This window comes from Ostrea edulis, chromosome 5 (genome assembly GCF_947568905.1).
Source record: "Ostrea edulis chromosome 5, xbOstEdul1.1, whole genome shotgun sequence".
NCBI lineage: Eukaryota > Metazoa > Mollusca > Bivalvia > Ostreida > Ostreidae > Ostrea > Ostrea edulis.
Genome location: NC_079168.1, coordinates 33,115,650 through 33,136,440, shown reverse-complemented (window position 1 = coordinate 33,136,440; position 20,791 = coordinate 33,115,650). Strand labels below are relative to the sequence as shown.

General features: G+C 35.4%; 2 protein-coding genes across 2 annotated transcripts in view; one reads left to right on the top strand and one right to left on the bottom strand.

Moving 5' to 3' along the window:
* The window catches only part of LOC125651465 (probable ATP-dependent RNA helicase DHX34), a 29,347-nt gene extending 29,132 nt beyond the window's left edge, over positions 1-215 (bottom strand). Inside the window, exon 1 of the mRNA XM_048880086.2 lies at positions 45-215. Coding sequence (XP_048736043.2) covers positions 45-189 — 145 coding nt within the window. The 5' untranslated portion in view covers positions 190-215. The remainder of the gene's footprint in view (positions 1-44) is intronic.
* On the top strand, positions 132-18,755 carry LOC125651471 (uncharacterized). Its single transcript, XM_048880094.2, has 11 exons — positions 132-485; positions 2,158-2,251; positions 2,930-3,038; positions 3,917-4,021; positions 6,513-6,574; positions 10,950-11,024; positions 11,373-11,569; positions 12,460-12,637; positions 15,625-15,767; positions 17,381-17,549; positions 18,433-18,755. Exons 1-11 carry the CDS (start codon positions 436-438, stop codon positions 18,499-18,501), a joined length of 1,251 nt encoding a protein of 416 aa, XP_048736051.2. The 5' UTR covers positions 132-435; the 3' UTR covers positions 18,502-18,755.
* Positions 18,756-20,791: the final 2,036 nt, after the last annotated feature.

Here is a 20,791-nt window from a genome sequence, read left to right as displayed (position 1 = left end):
ATATATATTCAGACTTTTTCAGACTCTGCACAAGCCCACCATACCTCTGGACTTTCGCCCACCCTTGCCGTTTCTTCTGTCACTGTATCTGTCCTCTGTGGAGGCATCGTTGTCTGAATGGCGTCTTTGTTTGTGTTTTTTACTATGTTTCTTGTGTTTCTTAGGCTTGTCATGTGCAGGCGACTCCATCTTTGTTTACACCGGAGGTGGAAAGCGATAAATTTATCTCTCGTGTCCCCACTTTTTTTTTTTTTTTTTTAAAGGTTTCAAATACGATACTGGGGCAGCCAGGCCAATGCATATGATAGAATTTGACATGTGGACATTTTTTATGACTGATCAAATTCATAAGCAAAATATTTGCTACAGTGCTTAAATTTGAATAAAAAAAATATATCTTTATCGATTATTTTTATTTTTAGCGGCATTTTCAAAATGTCGGCAGAAATGGATGAGTTGGAAAAATCGACAGAGGAGATTCACGAGTAACCTTATAGATCTAGATCTATTCATAATGTGAAATTGTATTTATATCTTTTATTATATATCGTGTGGATTTCCCCTAACTCGAGATGCTCAGGTTTAACTAGGCCTAGCTGCAATAATCATAATGTAGCCCTCCGATTTTTTTTTTATTCTGACGTTTTCGTTAGACCCCTCCCCCTCAAAAAAAAAAGTCGGAGAGCGCTACATTATTGCAGCTAAGGTCTCACTGCTTTAACTAAAGGGTGAAGTTGCTTGCCACGGCCCACCAAAAACTTGATCCCCACAGGCCTTGTCACTTGGGCTTGGAGTAATTTGTGGAGTCATGGAGCAGAGTCTCTGTGCTTCATAACTTTACTATCCCCCAACTGCCACTCTTTATTTTTGAGTAATGTAACTCAACATCCTCATCCAAATAGGTGTGCCAGAATTTGGTTCAATATGTTTGTTCTACTTTATAATTATAGTTTCACAGACATCTGTCAAAGCCCCTTCATCCCCTTTGGTGGGAGGAAAATTGAGGTCATGACCTGCAATGTCAGATAATCACTTCATCAATTTAACACTGTGCACTGCATGGCCTAATGGCAATGGCATTTCCCATTCATGTGTTTTTATTAGAATATAGCTGAGGATTTTTTGATGAATTATAGATTGATATATTACCTATCAATATTATTGATCAATTGACAGGAGTAAATCTAGTATTTTTTACTAGAGGGTTTAGCCTCTCTCCACAGCAGTGTTAAAACATTGCATGAATTTTTTTCAATTTATCTTTTTTGTTTTGCTAGTTATGCTGCATTATCATCATGGCCATAATTCAAGTTCAGTTATTCTATGCAAATAGTCAAATTACGCTAATGCTATATTAATCATTTCTTTTTTTAAGTAAAATCTGTCGGGGTCTTTCAAATCACCAGAATCTTTGCCTTCAGGATTCCCACCTAGAACAACTGCCTGTATAAATCTGCATAATCACTACACTTGTCCTGGTTAATGTCACTGATTATGTAATACACGCACTCAGTAATCAAATTTCAAACAAAAGGTTACTGGTTAAGAGTTGCAAAATCATGGTCAGTTTCTTCCTTCAGTAATGCATGTTTATTTTATTTGTAAGCATTTCTATCAAAGTCCTGTGTTGTGGTTTGTAAATGTGTATTTTGTATATGATAAACATGAATTTTATTCATTGACTCCACTCCATGACTCCACCACTCCACTCCATAAATTACCCCAAGCCTGTCACTTGGGGATAGTTTCTCTCTGAAGGGGGGGGGGGGTAGAGTTGCTTACTAAAAGAATCATTCATTAGACTTAGTTTGGGTGTATGGGAGGGGTTGGGGAATTCCACCAATGGGACAAGATTCGCAGCGAGTCTTGATTTTTCCAATCCCACATGAGTTTTATCCACTTGTTAACTATAGGCCCAGTGCATTAATTCAAGAGCTTTGAGAAAATTTTAAAATTATCGAAAATCTTTAATGTACTTATTAAAAATACAAAAACAGACAGTCAGAAGTGGTTTATTTTTTGTGTCAAAGCTTAAAAAAAAGGGGGGGCTGTTCCCCAGATGAAATTTATATATATACTAACTTTTTGTTACATATGTTATAATCTTTAGCCAAATGCTAATTTCTTGCCATGATATTTTATTTATGTTTACTTTAGGTTAATAAATACAGTTGAAAATCACAGATATTTTGAAGATGCTGAAAGGATTGATGGAAAAGAATTGACTGCAAAGTCAGCTCAACTCAAAGAGGTTAGTGCAGTGTGGTTATTGTTAGTACAGAGTGGTTATTGTTAGTACAGAGTGTACAGTGTGGTTATTGTTAGTACAGAGTGTACAGTTTGGTTATTCTTAGTACAGAGTGTACAGATAGTGTGGTTATTGTTAGTAGAGTGTACAGTGTGGTTATTGTTAGTACAGAGTGTACAGACAGTGTGGTTATTGGGCTAAAAATAAAAATACTTTTTTTCCCCTCCACCGGCCGGGTCCAAAAAAAGGGCCCAGGTCCAAAAATCGCGCGGGTTTTTTTTGTTTTTTTTCTGAAACAAAAATCGTGTCCATTCCAAATTTTACTTTCGCTATTTTTGGAAGTCGCCAGGATTTATCTCTCGAAGTTTCAATGTTGTTGGAGGATTTCAAAGATGGGCGACACGAAGATCGCTTTGTCATCTACTGTAAGAATAAAATACACACAAACATCAAAAGGGAGTACAGAGTGTACAGACAATGTTATTAGTGTTTCTTCCTTCAGAGTGTGCATATATAAAATGCTTTTGAATGTATGCAGGATTTTGAATTTTGCAATTGGGATTTATTTGTTTTTCAATAATTCTGATTTGATTGAAAATGTTTTTTATGATATCACCATGGTAACTGATTATGCATTCAGAACTGTGTATTATTATGTATTGTGCATTTGATTTTGAATAGCTAAAGATGCATATCAAAGAGGCATTCTCAGTGCAGACAGTGTCCAAGGAAATGTTCCTGAAGTATCTTGGTCAAAACATGAGTAGTTGGCCAACTCAAAATCACCAAGGCAAGTCATCTTATGAAAACTTAGAAGCTAGCGACATCTTTACTAGATTCTGGCTTGTTTTGTGATGCAAAGATTGTAAGATTTGAAGCAATTTCTAGATCAGTGAGTGATAGGCCTAGATCAGTGTTTAAGTAGCACTGCAGTCATCGTACTGTAGTAAGTAGGGCCCACTATATAGCAGGTGCCCTATAATAATCACTCTGTCCTGTAACACTTTCTATGGGCATGCATTATCTAAAATTTCCTTGAGAAGATTTTCGTAGATTTTATACATAGTATTTTGGTTAGGCAGAGAAAGACCCCTTTTGATTTCCATATTTATCAGCTTTGTTGTTACAGAGTTTTAGGACTTTTTAATTTTTAAATATCCATAAGATGATAGAACTTTCAACTTTCTACATCATGCCTGCCTCTAACATAGTCCTTGTGGGGCTCTTTCTGACTTATCAATTTGCTTGTTTATTCATGATAAGTTGTTTAGTTACATAGTTACACAAAAATTAAAGCATTTTGTGTTTGACATATCAACATGAATGAAAAAAGCAGGTTTAAATACTGTACAATCATATTGGGGGGGGGGGGGGGGGGGGGGGGATTGAACAAGAGAAATTGACCTGCAGAAAAAGAAGGAAAAAAAGTTCAGTCCAATTACAAGAAACATGCATGTGGGGTTTTTTTCCCAAACCACAAACAAACATTACATTAAAAAAGTGATTTAAATGTGCTTTAGATATACTTCTTTCATATGTTGATCTATCCAATGTGATTTTAATAAAATGGGTAAAGCTATCAAGATTCAATGCCCCCTGTATCGAACCCACAGACATAGTGGTACTTTGTCCAGTGTTTTTAGTCTGTGCGTGATTTACACTTTGTAGTGGATAAGCAGGTGTTGGAGATTTCCAATCAGATAAAATCCTGTAAAACATCCATTGACCAAGAGAAGGCTGTTGCTGAGGAACTGGTGGCTTGTGCAGAAGAGAGTAAGTTGTACCAAAAAGACATGTGTGTTTCAATTTCTATTGGGCAGCATTTTTCATATATGTCGATGTTATATTTTTATTTCAAATATGAATAAAATGAATCCCTGTCTAGTTTGTTTTGTATGTGAGATGATTCATTGCAGCTTTGTTGTAATGCTAATTATCATGTTTTTCATTGTAGTTAACATACAAAACAAACTAGACTGGATTCTTTAATACATCAACTAGGGCTGAAACAATTCACCGAAATATTGATACTGTTCAATATAAACGCTTGATTCAAAGTTTGATTCATTGCCTAGTTTGATACGCTTTTCTGAAATCAGGCTTGGTAAATTACATCAGGTTTGACCTGTACTTCTTATTTTAACATGCATGAGAGACAAAATGGCATCTGATAACGGTCAGACTATTGTTAGCCTCGAGTCTAACAAAATACGCTTAACCAGTTTAAACTACAGAGTAGTGTTGTACTGATAATCAGAAAACATCGATTAACGACGAAAAAAAGCTACCGATTCCGATGATCGATTATTATTTTTCATAATCAATCATCGGATCCACACATCTCATAGAGCGCATTCCGGAATTAGACCGTTTCCGTTATTGTTTTACCTGTGCCAGGAAAAAAAATGGCATCAAACAATGGAATATATGATCACCCGAGCGTGAAAAAGAAGTCAGAAGTATGGAAGTATTTCGGAAGGTAGATATCAATTTACCTCCAAGTAAAACGAACCTAAATCTAAATCTAAATAAAGCCGTGTGCCGTATTTGCTACAAGGAATACACCAACACTGGTAAGTTTATTTTTTCATACTTTGACATGTGGCACGTATTTTTTAGTGCAACACACCAGAATCATGTGCACGATATTCTTGTTTCATATGTATATTTTTTCTATCATATACGTTGCTGATTTATAACTGCCATAACTCATTTCTTACGATCGCATCATATGCAACTTGATATTAAATTCCGAATTTTCTTGAACATACTTTACTATATTCTAGTATTTTGAAGAGACCAGACTTTACCTGGGGATGGCATTGAAAGAAGATGACAAAGGGCTCACAGTTCTAGAGTAGTGGCAAAAAAATGAAATGCTTTTCCCCAGAATAGCAGTTCTTGCAAAAAAGATTTTATGTGTTCAAGCTAGTAGTGTGCCATCAGAGAGAGTATTTTCTCTTGCTGGTGGGTTGGTGTCAAAAAAGAGAAGTAGGCTGAGTGTAGATAGTAGATTTGTTTATTTTCTTGAACAAAAACATGAGTAAATTTTGGTGAGAGATTGAATGGTATTATGCTTAAGCCAGAGACAGTAGAGATTTAGATTAAAATGCTGAGTTTTACATCATACTGGTGTTTAGTTTACCTTGCTATTTCTCTCCTAGAAAGAGCTGTTAACTATTTGTTTAAGAAATGTAATGCTTTGTATTGAATAAAAAACAAATCTGCACTAGTACTTTATTATGTTTTAATTTTGAATAATATATAGTTAAATTTCCGTCTTTGATCTCCGTGTAAGATTCAGTATGGATATGAATCTCACCTTCCAATGGCATCCATCATAATTATGAGCTAGTTATATATCCAACCAGCACAAAGCTAAGGTGCTTATATAGAAAGTGCAAAAGCATCAAGACAACATAGAAAACATCATATTGAGTTATTGATATTAGCTAATTGATATATAATTGAAGATTATGCTTGATATAGTAAAAATGTAACATCCGATTATAATCGGAAAATCGCATCGGAAGCAGCAATCGATTCCAACCGATGATCGATTATGAAAGTGAACCGATGTCCCATCACTACTACAGAGCCAACAGGCACGTTGCCGTTCAGCAGTTTGGAAACAGTTTATTTTTAAAATTATGAATGTGAATCTTCGTAAATAAATTTTTCTTCAAAGTTATATTTTGTTTCTTCTGTAAATTGTATCATATTGAAAATATTGAATCGTGGCATAAGTATTGCAATACGTATCGTATTGTGAAGGGAATGTATCGTTTCAGCCCTAACATCAACAAGCCTTTACATCTGTATAGGTAATACAGTGCTACATTTCATTGCATGATAGTTATGTTCCTTGATGTGGTAGCTCTTGTTTTAACCCAACTCTAAATTTTAGCAGATTTAGTTATTACGTTCCTTGATTTGACAACTGTTGTTTTAATCCAGCACTAAATTTTACCAGATTTAATTATTACGTTCCTTGATATGACAACTGTTGTTTTAATCCAGCACTAAATTTTACCAGATTTAATTATTACGTTCATTGATATGGCAGCTCTTGTTTAACCCAGAGCTGGAGTTTACCAGATTTTTATATTGCATCATTCATCACCTTGTTTCAGTACTCTCAGTACTTTGATTATATAAGTTGCAAAGACTTGATACAACAGCTTTTGAGGACAGTTTTAATAATGAATTTTTTTTTATTGCGATGTTGATATAAGGTTCTATAAATCATGACATCATTTTGCAGGTTATGCAAAATTGAAGACAAGCCTATCAGAATTAAAGGAAGTATTGAAAAGACATCAAAAGGTATTACAAAGTGTAAACAGAATTTTATAAAGGCAGATGAGAGCTGATTTCAATGTGTTTAGCAGAATACATATGTACGCTCTCATTCTTATTGTAATTGTCCATTTGCAAGTGGAAAGTGGACTTTTTACTTTTAGAAAATACTTTGATATCCTGTCATGGATTGACATCTCAATAGACAGTTATATTGTAGGTGGGGAAAAGTTTTCATGAGTGAGAATTTAAATGTAAAAGTCTGATGCACAACAATATAAAACTCAAAACTCAAACTATGACATCAACATTTAAAACTCAAACTATGACATCAACATATAAAACTCAAACTATGACTTCAACATATAAAACTCAAACTATGACATCAACATATAAAACTCAAATTATGACTTCAACACTATAAAACTCAAACGGACTTCAACATTTGAAACTTAAACTATGACAACAACATATAAAACTCAAACTATGACAACATATACTAGCGGAAAAAAGAAATTGCATTATTTAATTTATGAAAAAATAATAAATAAATAACAATGAACAAATTTGATTTTTTTGTAATACTGTTAACAAATGTATTCGTTACAACATTTCATAATCCATTAATGTTAACGTCGAATAACATCAATTTCAGCACACTCGAAAGACACTGGTATTCGAACTTGAATTAACAAAATTAATAACGCCTGTGACCACCATTTGCATTCACGCATGCTTGACAACGGCGCCTCATTGATGCCACTAAAGTGTTCAGAAATGCTTGAGGGATGTTGTTCAAGATGTTGGTTAAAGCCTGGCCTAAATCAGATGGTGTCACTGGCTGATTTGGTAAACAGTGTAGACGTCGTTCCATTTCATCCCAGACGTGCTCAATCGGCGATAAATCAGGGGAAACAGCTGGCCAACGCAAGACATCGACATTCTGTTGAACAAAAAAAGTCCCTGACTACACGTGCAACATGTGGCCTTGTGTTGTCTTGCTGCAGAGTGATGTGATTTTGCTGTCTCTGTATGAAGGGTATCACATGGCACTGAATAATTTCGTCTCGATAGTGTACGCCGGTGAGATTTCCATTGACAATTTGTAGAGGGGTCCTTTCACGTGCTGTTATTCCACCCCACACCATAACGCTACCTCCACCGAATTGTCGATGTTGCACAACACAAGCGTCCTGGTATCACTCCCCAACGCGACGATACACTCCACAACGACTGTCACTGCTATCCAAATGAAATCTGGATTCATCAGTGAACAGAATATTGGCCCAATCCTGGCCTGGAGGTTATAAAACTTTTACCATACTCATACTCAAACTCAGTCATGGTTGTTTTGAGTACAACTCTGAGCAAGCTCCCAGCATACTTGAAAAATCTTGAGCATGTACTCCATTTGAGTATGAGAATGATTTTATGAAAGTTTTATAAACTTCACTTGTGAATACGATTTAGAGCACGGAGTTTGAGTTTGAGTATGAAAACGTGCTCAAAAAGTTTTATAACCTCCAGGCCTGTATTCTGAATCGCAGATGTCATCTGCACCACGCTAGTCTAGCGATACATTTGATTTAATTAGCAAAAATACAAGGCAGTTAATAAAAAGGGATAATAATAATGAATAATTCGAAAATGAAAAAAAAAATGTTAACGAAAATAGTGTATTTTCATTGTTTCAATTATATTTATCATTGAAAATTCAGTCTCAACAGCAAATATTCAAAACCACAAATCTTATAACGAAATAAAAAAGACAAATGGGAAAAAGAAGAAGATATCATTAATACTGATTAAAATAGAGGTGAACATATGAATCACACTCGTTCCTGAAGTAAAAGTTGATGTATTTATTTTTAAATATATTATCCTACAAAATTAAGTAAAATATTACTAAGCATTATAGAAGGAAGAACTGAACACATTATTAAACCACTGTCCTGCTTAATTTAGTTTGAGTGTTTGTAACATGGAGGAAGTGTCTGATAACGGAGAAAGGTTTCCCTCATGCATTTTATGTAAGATAAGAACTAAACCTAATGACAGGAAGAAATGTGAAAGTGTTAAAATAAGCAAATATTATGGTGGATGCCAAACTACAGATGTGTTAATTCACCATGGAGTTAACCCCTTGGTTGATAAAATTCTTGTTTCTATTTATGTGAAAATAACATCCGCTTAATTTTGTTTGCACACTAACCAAATATATGCGAGGAGGGAGTTTGGTTCTATTATTTGTAGCAATATCAGAATAAGACTTTTTAATTAATGAATTCGTTTCATAGATGTTATGGAGTTAATGATAATAATTAAGGCATTTTGAAATACACACAGGTCTAGATATTATTGTAATAAATGATCCGAATAGGAAACTAATGAAATTAAATAAATGGAACATATTTTACCTGATGATTAGTTCACGTGAACATTTTCTTAGCCTAATGTAAAATAAATTATATCCATATGGCTAAACTAAATGTTCATGTGTTATTCTGTACATGTACGGCTACTTTTGTAACAGTTTCCCTTTCCCCCCCCCCCCACACACACACACACACACACACACACATCATAAACGTAACTCCCTATATAGCAAAACACAAATAAAAGTGAAACATAGGATTAAAATGTTTACTCAATGTCCAAAGTTGTACATTTAGCAAAGTGCGTCTGAAATAACGCCGCTGTCCGAAGCCTGGCTATTACTGTTTTCGGCATGTTTACATGTACATGCGGGATAATAATAACACCCCCCAAACAAATAATAAAAATTAAAACCCGCAAACTTATAAAAGATTGTTAAAAGAAGTGATCAATATGCAACATAAACTACATGTAATATTGAAACGCACATACATCTAGGTCAATAGATCTTATTCGTAAGTCAACAGTTGGATCCACCGTGTTTTCGTGTACATTTTAAGATGCCCCCCCCCCCCCTAAAAAAAACTATCAGTATGTGCAATAAATGGTTATACAGTTAAAATATTGGGATTGGGTTTATCTTTATGTCATACTTAAATAACAGCTAAGTAAAGAGGTACTGAATTAATATTACTTTAAAACTGTTGAATGGTTGCATATATAAAAATTTAAAAAATATAAAGAGAGGGAAGGAGACAAACAGAGAGAGGAGAAAGAGATGTACGAGTATACTATATAGGTGTGTGTTTTAATTAAGCCTAGAATTAACATAGACAGATTTAAATATTTACAATATTATAATTAAATTGCACTGAATAGTGTTTTTGTTTCACTTTTATACCTAGAGAACTTTCACGTAAAAGTACGTGAAACGTAAAATTGTGACGTTATGTTGCAAAATTGCGACGTCAATAACAATCTGGCCAAAACAATGGGTACTTTGAACGTCAATAACCTAAAAAAAAAAATGAACAGATATCGGGAAAAGGATAACATTTGAAAAATATATATTCTTGGCTTCTGTCCCCGAGAATAATATCTTGTTCTGACTAAGGGCCATTTTTGGCTATTCATGGCTCTAGTTCTTTGTCAAAACTAAAGTGCTTTTCTTAACGAATAGTGTCCAAACAAATCTTTTACACTTCTTACTCCAAACAGTATTGGCCAGTAAAACTTGTGCGTACGAACACTTCAATAAACAACATGTGTTCACTAACCATGAAAAAGTCCATGTATCTGAGTCAGGTACTATCCGATATTGTTCAAAAACATCACCTTTATCGATTGTTTAGATTTTATAGATATGAACAATAAATATAGAAAAATTATACTAAATCTTATAATGCACAGTTTCTTTTTCCCGCTAGTATATAAAACTCAAACTATGATATCAACATATAAAACTCAAACTTTGACAACAACACTATAAAATTCAAAATGAGGCTCATAGGCCACATTGCTTACATGAGTCACCTTGGCCTTGCTATTGTTCAGCTATTGTGATTTTGAAGGGGAAAAAATGCCTTCTTTTTTTTTTTCCATGAAATTTTTTTTACCCTGTATTATGGCCCCAACCTAGCTAGTCAATGAAATTAAAAACAATAGAAAATGTAGGACTGATGTTTAAGCAACCCAGCCAGTCAACGAAATTAAAAACAATGGGGAATGTAAGGTGGATACTTAATGATGCGGTCATGTTTTGAACAAATGTCAGCTGTTATTTCAATGTATTATGTGAGCTTACAATTTTAATGACCTTTGAATCATAGAATGGCATATTTTTTTGACAGATATTTAAATTATGTGGGGAAAAAATTTAAAGAATTTACTTTCTTGCTGTGTATTGCAATCACATCCTCAAGCATAATTCTTGTTACTATTTATAGCAGAAAGATACAGGACATAATTCTTGTTACTATTTATAGCAGAAAGAGATACAGGACGTAATTCTTGTTACTATTTATAGCAGAAAGAGATACAGGACTTGAGGACAGTTGAAGTGGAAGTCCCAGAGAATATCAAGGAAGCCATACAAGAACTGGTCAGTCATGCATTTTGTATAATGATAATCAAATCAATTAGAATCCTTCATTCTATATTGGTTCCATTTCTCGTTTTTAATTAACTAATGCCTTGACTTTTATATCTCATTTCTTGACCTCAGAGGTTATCCTGCAATATACATGAAAACACGATCATTACGACATGGCAGTAAAGTTTACCAGTTACGGACTTACAGAGTACTTAACTTGTCTAACATAATTTCCAACTCCTCTCATGCAATACACATGGATCAATATGAAAGATAGCACATAAAATTAAATTTTTTATGCTAGTTACTCGTAGGTTTTCTGTCCGTGTACCATGTTCGTCTGTATCCGTTTCACAGAAAGAAGCAAGAAAACAAGTAGAGTCAGAAACTGCGTTACGTCGGACGTCACTAGCGGAGGCTAAAGCTTGTCACGACAAACTACAGCAAGACGTACTAGCCCTCAAGGAAAAGATCGGCAAACAGGAAGAGGATAGAGGAAAATCTCACACCATTACATTAAAGAGGACTGCAGTCCTAAAGGAAAAAATCAAACAGTAGGTCCAAAGTTACGAAAATCTCACACCATTACATTTAAAGAAAACCACAGTCCTAAAGGAAAAAATCAAACTGTGCAGTAAGTCCAAAGTTACGGAAATCTCACACCATTACATTAAAGAGGACCACAGTCCTAAAGGAAAAAATCAAACAGTAAGTCCAAAGTTACGGAAATCTCATATCATTACATTAAAGAAAACCACAGTCCTAAAGGAAAAAATCAAACAGTAAGTCCAAAGTTACAGAAATCTCACCTTCACAGACAAGAAGACCTCAATATTAAAGGAAAAAATCAAACAGTAAGTCCAATATGTATTAAATGTACCCACAGCGCTGTCCTCCTAAATCACATTTTTAAGTCCCTGACATGAAATGACAGGGACATATAGTGTTGCCCTATTCCATCATCACTCCATTTTTAAAAAATTCAAATAATTCGGTTTCTGCTCATTATCTCATTAACATGTGGGATATAGATGTTAAACTACATTTATCATCATTTCACTTGTCGAGTAAAACGGATAAAAGGTCCTAGAATTAAACTTTGTTGCCAGTGGGGGCATTTGTGTCACTCTGATACAACATGTACATGCAAATATGATTTTACTGTTACAGTAATCCTGGAGTAATATCACGATGAGGGTTAAAAAAAACACATACGTAAAAAGGACTTTTATATACTCATTCTTTACCTTTTTTTTTCTTTTCTTTTTTTTTACTCGAGTTGATTCATTATATTTGTATGAAATCTGCATTTTAACATGGCAAGTGACTGGTTCTTTGTACCTGTAATTACTTGACCACCGGAGTGAGGTCATTCATTCTGAGAAGTCTAATTTGTAATTGGCATTTTGATTTTTGTACTTGTATTAAATTTTTTCTCTGATAGGAATACAGAAGTGCTGGAATATGTGAAAAGTTTGTCGGGTCTCCGAGTGCTTCCTACAGAGTATCCAGATACCATTCGACTGGAATTTAGTCAAAGACAAGATGGAGATCTTAGTCTTCATCTCACAATGCATCTAGCAGCAGATCACTGTGGTAGAGTGTATCTAAAGGGGGCTGAGGTAAGGTCATTAGAGGTGTGGTCAATTTTTCAGGGAGGTGTGGTTTTATATGTGCAAGAGAAGAATTGTCATGATATCAGAGGGATGTGGTCATGGTGTCAGAGAGGTGTGGTCATGGTGTCAGAGAGGTGTGGTTATAATGTCAGAGAGGTGTGGTTATGATGTCATAGAGGTGTGATTATGATGTCAGAGAGGTGTGGTCATGATGTCAGAGATATGTGGTCATGGTGTCAAAGAATTACAGAGGTGTGTTCATGGTGTCAGAGGTGTGTTCTGAAATGAAAGTATTAACCCTTGTACTGCCAGTGATGCTATAGATAACAGTGTCTGTGTGTGCCAAGCTGATAAGGAGCTCCAACCGCTGACTGTGCCAGGCTGATTTGTTTATTTCTGCTCAAATTACACATGCTGCAGATTATCTTAATTATCACCTCTTTCTAATCCTTTTTGCTGATAACAATCTGTGAATTTTTTTTGTAGAGAGAAACAAAGAACAAGATTGTGAAGAATTTTTTTTGATATATTGATTTGTTAAAATGATATAAAGAAATGAAATACAATTATTGACATAAAAAGCAGTAAATTCCCAAAATTTATTCTTAATTAATTAATTCTGTTCAAATTGACAGCACCATTTTTATATTTCTTTATTCTATAATCATTCCTTTGGATATTTATGTTAAATTACCCTCAAATACTTGTTAAATTTGCCCATAAAACACAATTTACACAGGGTGGTATGCAACCAAAAAAATGGAGAACAACTACACTGAATGTTCCATTGAAATTTAAACTCAGTTGTGAGTGAATTGTCTTAATCAGTTCATTCAGAGTCACTACTTTCCACATTTTGGTACTGAAGACAGTTGTAAGCCTGTTTATAGTCCTTCGACGTGTGATACAACTTAAAACAAGGGTCAACACACAGTCCAATATCACATATTTTGCACTCGTATGACGACCGCACAGTTTTCCTGCCATCTCCAACACTTTTCCGTTTTCCTGTGGTTGTGGAACACACTGGACAGGTCCTCAAAGGTTTAGACTTCTGTCCTTCCTTTTGTAAAATTTTGGTCAGAAAATGACGACCAGTCAAGCGTTCCACATCCCTTGGATTGACTGCTCCTCGGACTTGAGTTGGCTGGGGGTTGGTTTCACCTACTAGAGACTTGATAATTTCTCTTCTGAACACACGATGCAAGACTGGTTTTTTCCCAAGTCTTGCACAATGTTCCTTGTACAGGAGGTAAGCATTTAATGTTGCCATCATTAGCAGGTGAAAAAATACTTTCTTCCACCACTTGAGGGTCCTGCGTTTGAATGCTGGGTAGGAGATCATCTGGTCATCTGTCTACTGCTCCCATGTATTTATCATAGTCCACAATGCAGTGGGGGTGTTGAATTGCCTCTCCTGTGGTCCTATCGACTTTGTCTGGGACATCGATGAACTCGGCAGAGTGCAATGTTGTACACATGTGCACGTCTCTTTTGTCCTTCCATTTAAGCAGCTGAAGTGTACCATTTGTCATTGCTACGCTTTCACCCTTCTTCAGTTTGACTGTTTTTAGGTCTGCAGGAACTCCTTTGCGGTTGACACGCATGGTCCCACAGGCTCCTGTCTGCCGCTGGAACAAGTCATGAAACAATATTGAGGACGTATAATAATTGTCCACATAAAGTTTATGTCCTCGTCCAAGATAGGGGGTGATCAGTCGCATAACAAGATCATATATCTTCCCCTTGTCCGACTGATTCTCCTGGCTACCATGGTACACTTCAAAGCGAGAGCAGTACCCATTGCTGGAGTCACACAACATAAACAACTTCACTCCAAATTTATCTGGTTTGTTCGGCATGTACACCCGAAATGAAAGGTTGCCTCTCCTTGCAATCATTCCTTCATCAATTGCAATATTTTCACCAGGAGAGTAAAGTTCCTCAAATTTTTGACGAAAGTGATCGTATACTCGGCGCACTTTGAAAATTGGATCATGTTCATCTTGTCCACGGGGAACTTGATTGTCATTGTTGTTCAGGTGAAACAATGACATAATCAACAAAAACTTGTTTTTTGTCATTGTGTTTCCAAAGAATGGAGTCCTCAGCATTTCATCTTTGCTCCAATAGTCATGAATGTCTTGGTGTTGTACCAGTCCCATTCCTATCACGATGGCTATGAAGCGCTTGATATCATCAATGTCAACATCTACCCATTTCCGAAAACGAGATTGCGGCTTCAGATTTCTTCCTTGTGGCGAGTTAAAAAAGTCGGCCGCATATTTGTTTGTTTCTTGCACCAAAACATTTTCAAGAAACTGTTCTGTGACGATAAGTTTAAAAAACTCTACCATTTCACAGTCATCGTCTAAAACAATGTTCATTTTCCTCTCACCTCGGAAGACGGGGGCGTTTACATCGAGATTACCCTGAATCCATGCGTCTCCAAACTCCGCGGTTCCTTCATCGTTCTCCAAATCTTCCGGGTTAATACCTAGAAATTCTTCGTCCGAATCTTCATTTAGAAATATTTCTCTATAAAAATCTCTATTCTCGGCATCTACTTGGTCTAAAATAGCGTTTCCATCCATCACATCTTCTACAACCTCCATCTTGTTCAAATCTCGTAACAAAGCACTCTACTCGGGTTTCGTTTTCTAATAATATGATATTAGTAATTCCCTGAATAAGCCAATCAACACAAAGAAACAAAAATAAATTCTTCTATTTTTAGTATTTCAAGTCGGGGTGAATAGATTCTCTTTATTTCATTGGTTAAAATAAGAAAGAAAACGTCATATGTTGAAAGTCTAAATATCGACGACCGGCAGTGAATGAAAAACATGGCGGTGCTCACTTTATCGACGACCGGCACTGTGAGCGTGTTATCTGGGTCGCCGATTTATCGACGACCGGCAGTACAAGGGTTAACAAACCTTGCATTATATCAGGACATGCTAGCTTTAACATGTGAGTGGTGACCATTTTAGGTGGATAACCAGTCACTGTCCTCGGAGGATCTGATTGAACCTGCAGTGGAGTGGAATGATCCGGTTTTACTGGTTCAGTCCCTGCGGGAGCGATGGATTGCCTACTATCCCATTGTGTCAGAAATCAAAAAGCTTTCACAGAGGTATATAGGAAAAATCATTCAATGAACTTTGACTGGTTTTCATGTGTTTCTTTGTTGCAGTATTGAAGAGAAAAATAGCCACTGTTGTGTCTGTCCATACGTTCGTCCAAGCTCATACCTCCTAAACCTTTTATCAGAAATTGATCATAATTTATCACAAATAATCCTTGGGACAGGGACTTCTCATTTTGGCAAGATCAAGGTCACTTATCACATATCTTATATAAGGAGAAAGTTCCTTATTTCAACAGTTTTGAACAAGTATTGATCAGATCTCACACAAATAAGTAACAGGCAAATGCCTTTCTGACAAAGGTCATTTTGTAAAGGTCAAGGTCACTTAGAACATACCTTACATGTATATGAGGGAAAAGTTCCTTATTTCAACAGTTATGTCAAAATATTTTTTCAGAGAGCTACAGTTCTGCAGCTAATAACTATCCAGATGTCTTCTGAGATGTACATTTAATGAACATATTCATTTTCTGAAAGTATACTAAGACTAAATTTAATAAATTCCAACACTTACTTTGAAAATGTAGGAATTTCAACAAAAAATTAGGGCTTTTTTAGGATTCTAAAGCTCAAATAAGGAAAATAAGGGCTGTTGTAGGAAAATAAGGGCCTGCTTGAAAGCCTGTTTATAACATGGATTTGTGTTCGGACTATATCTTCCATTTTCTTCTACAAAGGCATACCATATTTTTACACTCAGGAAAGAGGTAATTTATACCTATTAACAACACCCTTTGGGAGATTGGGGTAAGCGGGGGTATTCTTAGTGAGCATTGCTCACAGTACCTCTTGTTTGAATAATAATAGTTTGAATCAACAATTAGATTAAACATGTCAATTTCTGTGGAGGAATGTACTTAGATGTCAATATCCAGTTAATAATGGAATTTTTCCAGTTCCAATTGAACCTCAATATCTCGAACACAGATATCTCGAGTATCATGGATAAGTCAAAGTGATTTGAAAGTCCCAACCACTTATTCTTTAAGTAATCTACCCTCGGATATTTCTAAGTTTTTTTTCGGTCCCATCGACTTTGAGATAACAAGGGTTGACTGTATATCGATAAAGAAATGGACAAAAACAACTCCTACAATTACAAAGAGTGCATTGAATTTTGTATCAATTACAATTTACCTAACAATTGTAGTGAGGTTATGATTTAGATTACTCAGTCAGCGTGAAAAATACCCATGAAAGCATCAAATACACAACTTTTATGATGTTTCAAAGGTAACACTAGTGCTCTTCTGATCAAAGTTATCACTCTTTTCAAATTGTTCGAGTATACTGAATATTCGTATAAATATTCATTGTCATCCCTATACTACTAGGTATTCTTATCAAGATTCATATGCACTTCATTCACAACTACCTTTCATTCATAAGGAAATAACGGTAGCTGGTAAAGATATCAATGGCAAAAATTTGTTTGTAGGTTTGTGTTTTTTAAATTAAAATACACTGTACTGTTAAAACTATGCATGTATTTTGGCACCAAACTTGGGATTCTGTTATATATAAAAAAAAATATTGTGCATTAACTGAGTAACTGATTTCTTTTAATGGGTGTAACAATCATCTTGTGACTTTTTCAGGCATGCTGTAGACTGGATCCAGAAGGAAGGTGTAGTGAGGATCCTTTTAGGGAAAAGGGGAACGGTCATCTGCACCCTTTCAGTGCCCCAGTCCTACCCCTGGGAGGGGAGCGTATCTCTCATCAGTGTGACTGGTGGACACGGGGAAGATAATGCCATGGAAGTGGATGTAAGTAAACTTTTTGATTCCATTTCTCATGAGTATGTACAGGTTTATTATTTTCTATATACCTTCCTTCAAGATTGTTTGTTTCACGTCCCGTTGAGAATTTTCCACTCATATTGAGACGTCACCAGTTGTAGGTGAAGTACCAGAAATTATGCTTAGCACTCTGGGCCGTAGCAGTGAGGGTTCTTTATCATGCCAACGCCTGCTGCAACATGGGACCACTATTTTTATGTTCATATCTGAAAGACCCATGATTCTCACTTCTGTATTCCGGGCATTTGGCAAAGGAGCAATCACACGAGCAGAGCTCAAATTGTTTTTTATTCTTACCCATGACCCCAGTCTGAAAAATGTACTTTTATATAATTGTATATCGTCTAGTGTCCAAGTTGAAACACCAGATACATTTCCCACATAATGATCCATTTAAAGTTAAAATAGATGGATTTTTTTCCGGAGGAAACTTGAACCCATTTACACTTAAAGCTTTATATCCCTTTTCTTTTCATGTTGCCACCATTCGACTTGGTGCTTAACTTCCTGTTGCTTTATTAATTGATGTATAATCCCACATCTTTTTAATCCATTTTACTGAATTCTACCCATAACATTCCAATCTCATTTATCTTTTTTATGTTCATTATAATGCGTTTTCCAACGCACTATTTATTATGACAAAAAAATCTGCCTCTTGGTCCATGTTGGACAACAGAGGTAACATGGTATGTAAATTTGTAGAATGCTGCCAACGGGATTATAATCTAATTAAATCCTCTCAAATATATAACATATTATGTACAGTATGCAAGCAGATGTAACAGCCAATTTTACTTTGTTTGGCAGGATTGATAACTTTTATATCAATGCATTGTTTTTGTTGCAGGAATCAGAAAAGAAAAAATCACTGCAGCAATGGGTGGATTATTTGGAGAAAAAATACGAAAACTCCTGATACCAAAGAAAGGGGTCAAAGTAGTATTGCTTGTATATGTGATGGAAATATCTTCGGAAGCCACTGGGGAGAATTTTACTTTGTAAATATCAACAGTGAATAAGATTTGAATGTGAAAGACTGCACATCAAAACGAAAATGGAGAAGCTGTTTTCTCATATGTAAATTGTTCTCATGTAAAACACCTTGTACTGAAATAAAAAAAACATTAATCCTAGTTATTCTCATATTAAAAAATAAATAAGATTTTTTTTCATCGAGTTCTCTGATTTTTTTGGAGGCGTTTTACCTATTAATTATGGAGGAGGATATTGCATCAGATTATCGGTTGGTAGACACTGTAGTATTAAGAAAAATCGATAGTCATCAAACTAAAGATTTCAATTGTCAGGTCAGAGTCTGACTGCTGATACGGAATAGTCTGATCAGCCACTACTGAATAGCAAACACTTTGTCTGATGGCAGGGATTTTTTATGGTCTTGATTTCAAGGGCCTGGGCCTTTCCAATTGGGAAAAATAGCAACATTTGCATGAAATTGGGAAAACCGTTTCATTCAAAGAAATAAGGCGAAAAACAATCCAGAGTGCATTAAGGGCTGTTCCATTAAAACATATGAGGTACCCGGGGAAGGCACTTTAAATTTTGGGTAACCACCCATAGAAGCATAAAAATGTAATGAGGGACCACTCACAGAAGCAATTTTAGATAGTGCAGCACCACCCATAGAAGTGAAATAAATGTGAAATACACTTTTTCTTTAAATTCAATACCCGGTATGTATGAATGACTATTTATAACCCCTGAATAGAGGTCTATTTTCAGATGTTCCCAAGCATGATAGTAAAGAGAAGAGTATCTTGGGTGTCATCACCATTCAAATAACTGGCCATCAATGAAGCTTGATCATAGAACCATCAATTTATTTTATCAAGACTGTCTTTCTTAAACCTGATGAACTAAATTAATTTTATAAGTCTACATGTTCATAAAAAGTCTAGTATTGTAAATGTTCAAAAACAACTATTAAAAGTTTTAAAATTGACTAGTATTTTGAATATTAAAAAACAAGAAAATGTGTTTCTTTACGTAAATAAAATGATATTCTATGTTTCTTAGTCAATATATAAATTTACAACCTGCAACTTAAGATTTGTGAGGCTCTATTCTACCGTTTTCAACAATTTCGATAAATTCCAATTTCTCGATTCATTTGTGCGCCATGTTTGATGAACTAAGTTTCAACTTCCGATTGTCAAGCCATTTGCATATGTCATATAAAGTAGTATTTACATCAATGGACAAGTATGGAGGCGAAAGCTATTTCGTCGGTATTGAAAAGGTTTGAATTTAATATCAAGTTAAAAACCGAACAGCAGAGTGTAAATTCTTTCTGCAACAATATGATTTTTCCTTTCTTTGTCGAAGTGGCTCAAGTAACTACATTTTCGCGCGGATTGTCAATGTTTAGCTTTTTCATTAGATCCACCTACGAGATTTCGCGATAACAAGCATGGCGGAGCAGACGAAGAATTTTGCATGCTGTACATTATATTTAATGAAAAACACCTTTATTAGACATGCCCGAGCACAAAGTTGGTACTCCTTTTGGTGTAAGTGTAAACAACATTTGGGACTAATACACACTGCAGAGTTTATTATCGGTTATTCATAAAATTATTTTGCACCATTACGGAGATCCTATGGAATTGTAGCCTCATCCCGAAAACGTCAGAATAAAAAAAATTGGATAGGGCTACATTATTGCAGCTAGAAAAAATCAAAAACCGTTTCAATTGACCACGAGCACGTTTCGTTTTCCATTTTGGACAAGGGAAATAATCCTAATTTCCGGTCGCTATAATTTTAGAGTCAAACTGGAAACGATAACCGGATCGCGGAACCTCATCGACCGAGATAAAATGAAGACAGAAAACGGCGTTTGTTTCACATTCTACTTTCAACCCTTCCCTTGTTTCATTCCTCTCAGTTTCGGTAAAAATAAAGATTTTATCAAAACAACCACCCACAGATGCAGTTTCCTGGCAGTAGGTACCCACCATATATGCAATTTTCTACCAATGACAAGCACCCATAGATTTTTTTTTAATTGCCGTCCCCGGGTACCTCATATGTTTTAATGGAACAGCCCTAAGGTATAATTGGGCTCCTTCTGACTTTCAACATGTTCAATATGGTTAAAGCTTACCTCATTAAAATAAACAGAGGCCAAAAAATTAGGTTTACCTAACAATTTGTTTTTCCTTGTTTGGGAATTTCAAAGCAAAGAT

What these genes read in the sequence shown, in the direction of transcription:
- LOC125651471 (XM_048880094.2), top strand. Translation starts at nt 436, where the DNA reads ATGTCGGCAGAAATGGATGAGTTGGAAAAATCGACAGAGGAGATTCAC. An exon ending in CTAAAGGAAAAAATCAAACA is followed by an intron (nt 11,570 to 12,459) that starts GTAGGTCCAAAG and finishes TTTCTCTGATAG; the next exon opens with GAATACAGAAGTGCTGGAAT. An exon ending in TGTATCTAAAGGGGGCTGAG is followed by an intron (nt 12,638 to 15,624) that starts GTAAGGTCATTA and finishes TGACCATTTTAG; the next exon opens with GTGGATAACCAGTCACTGTC.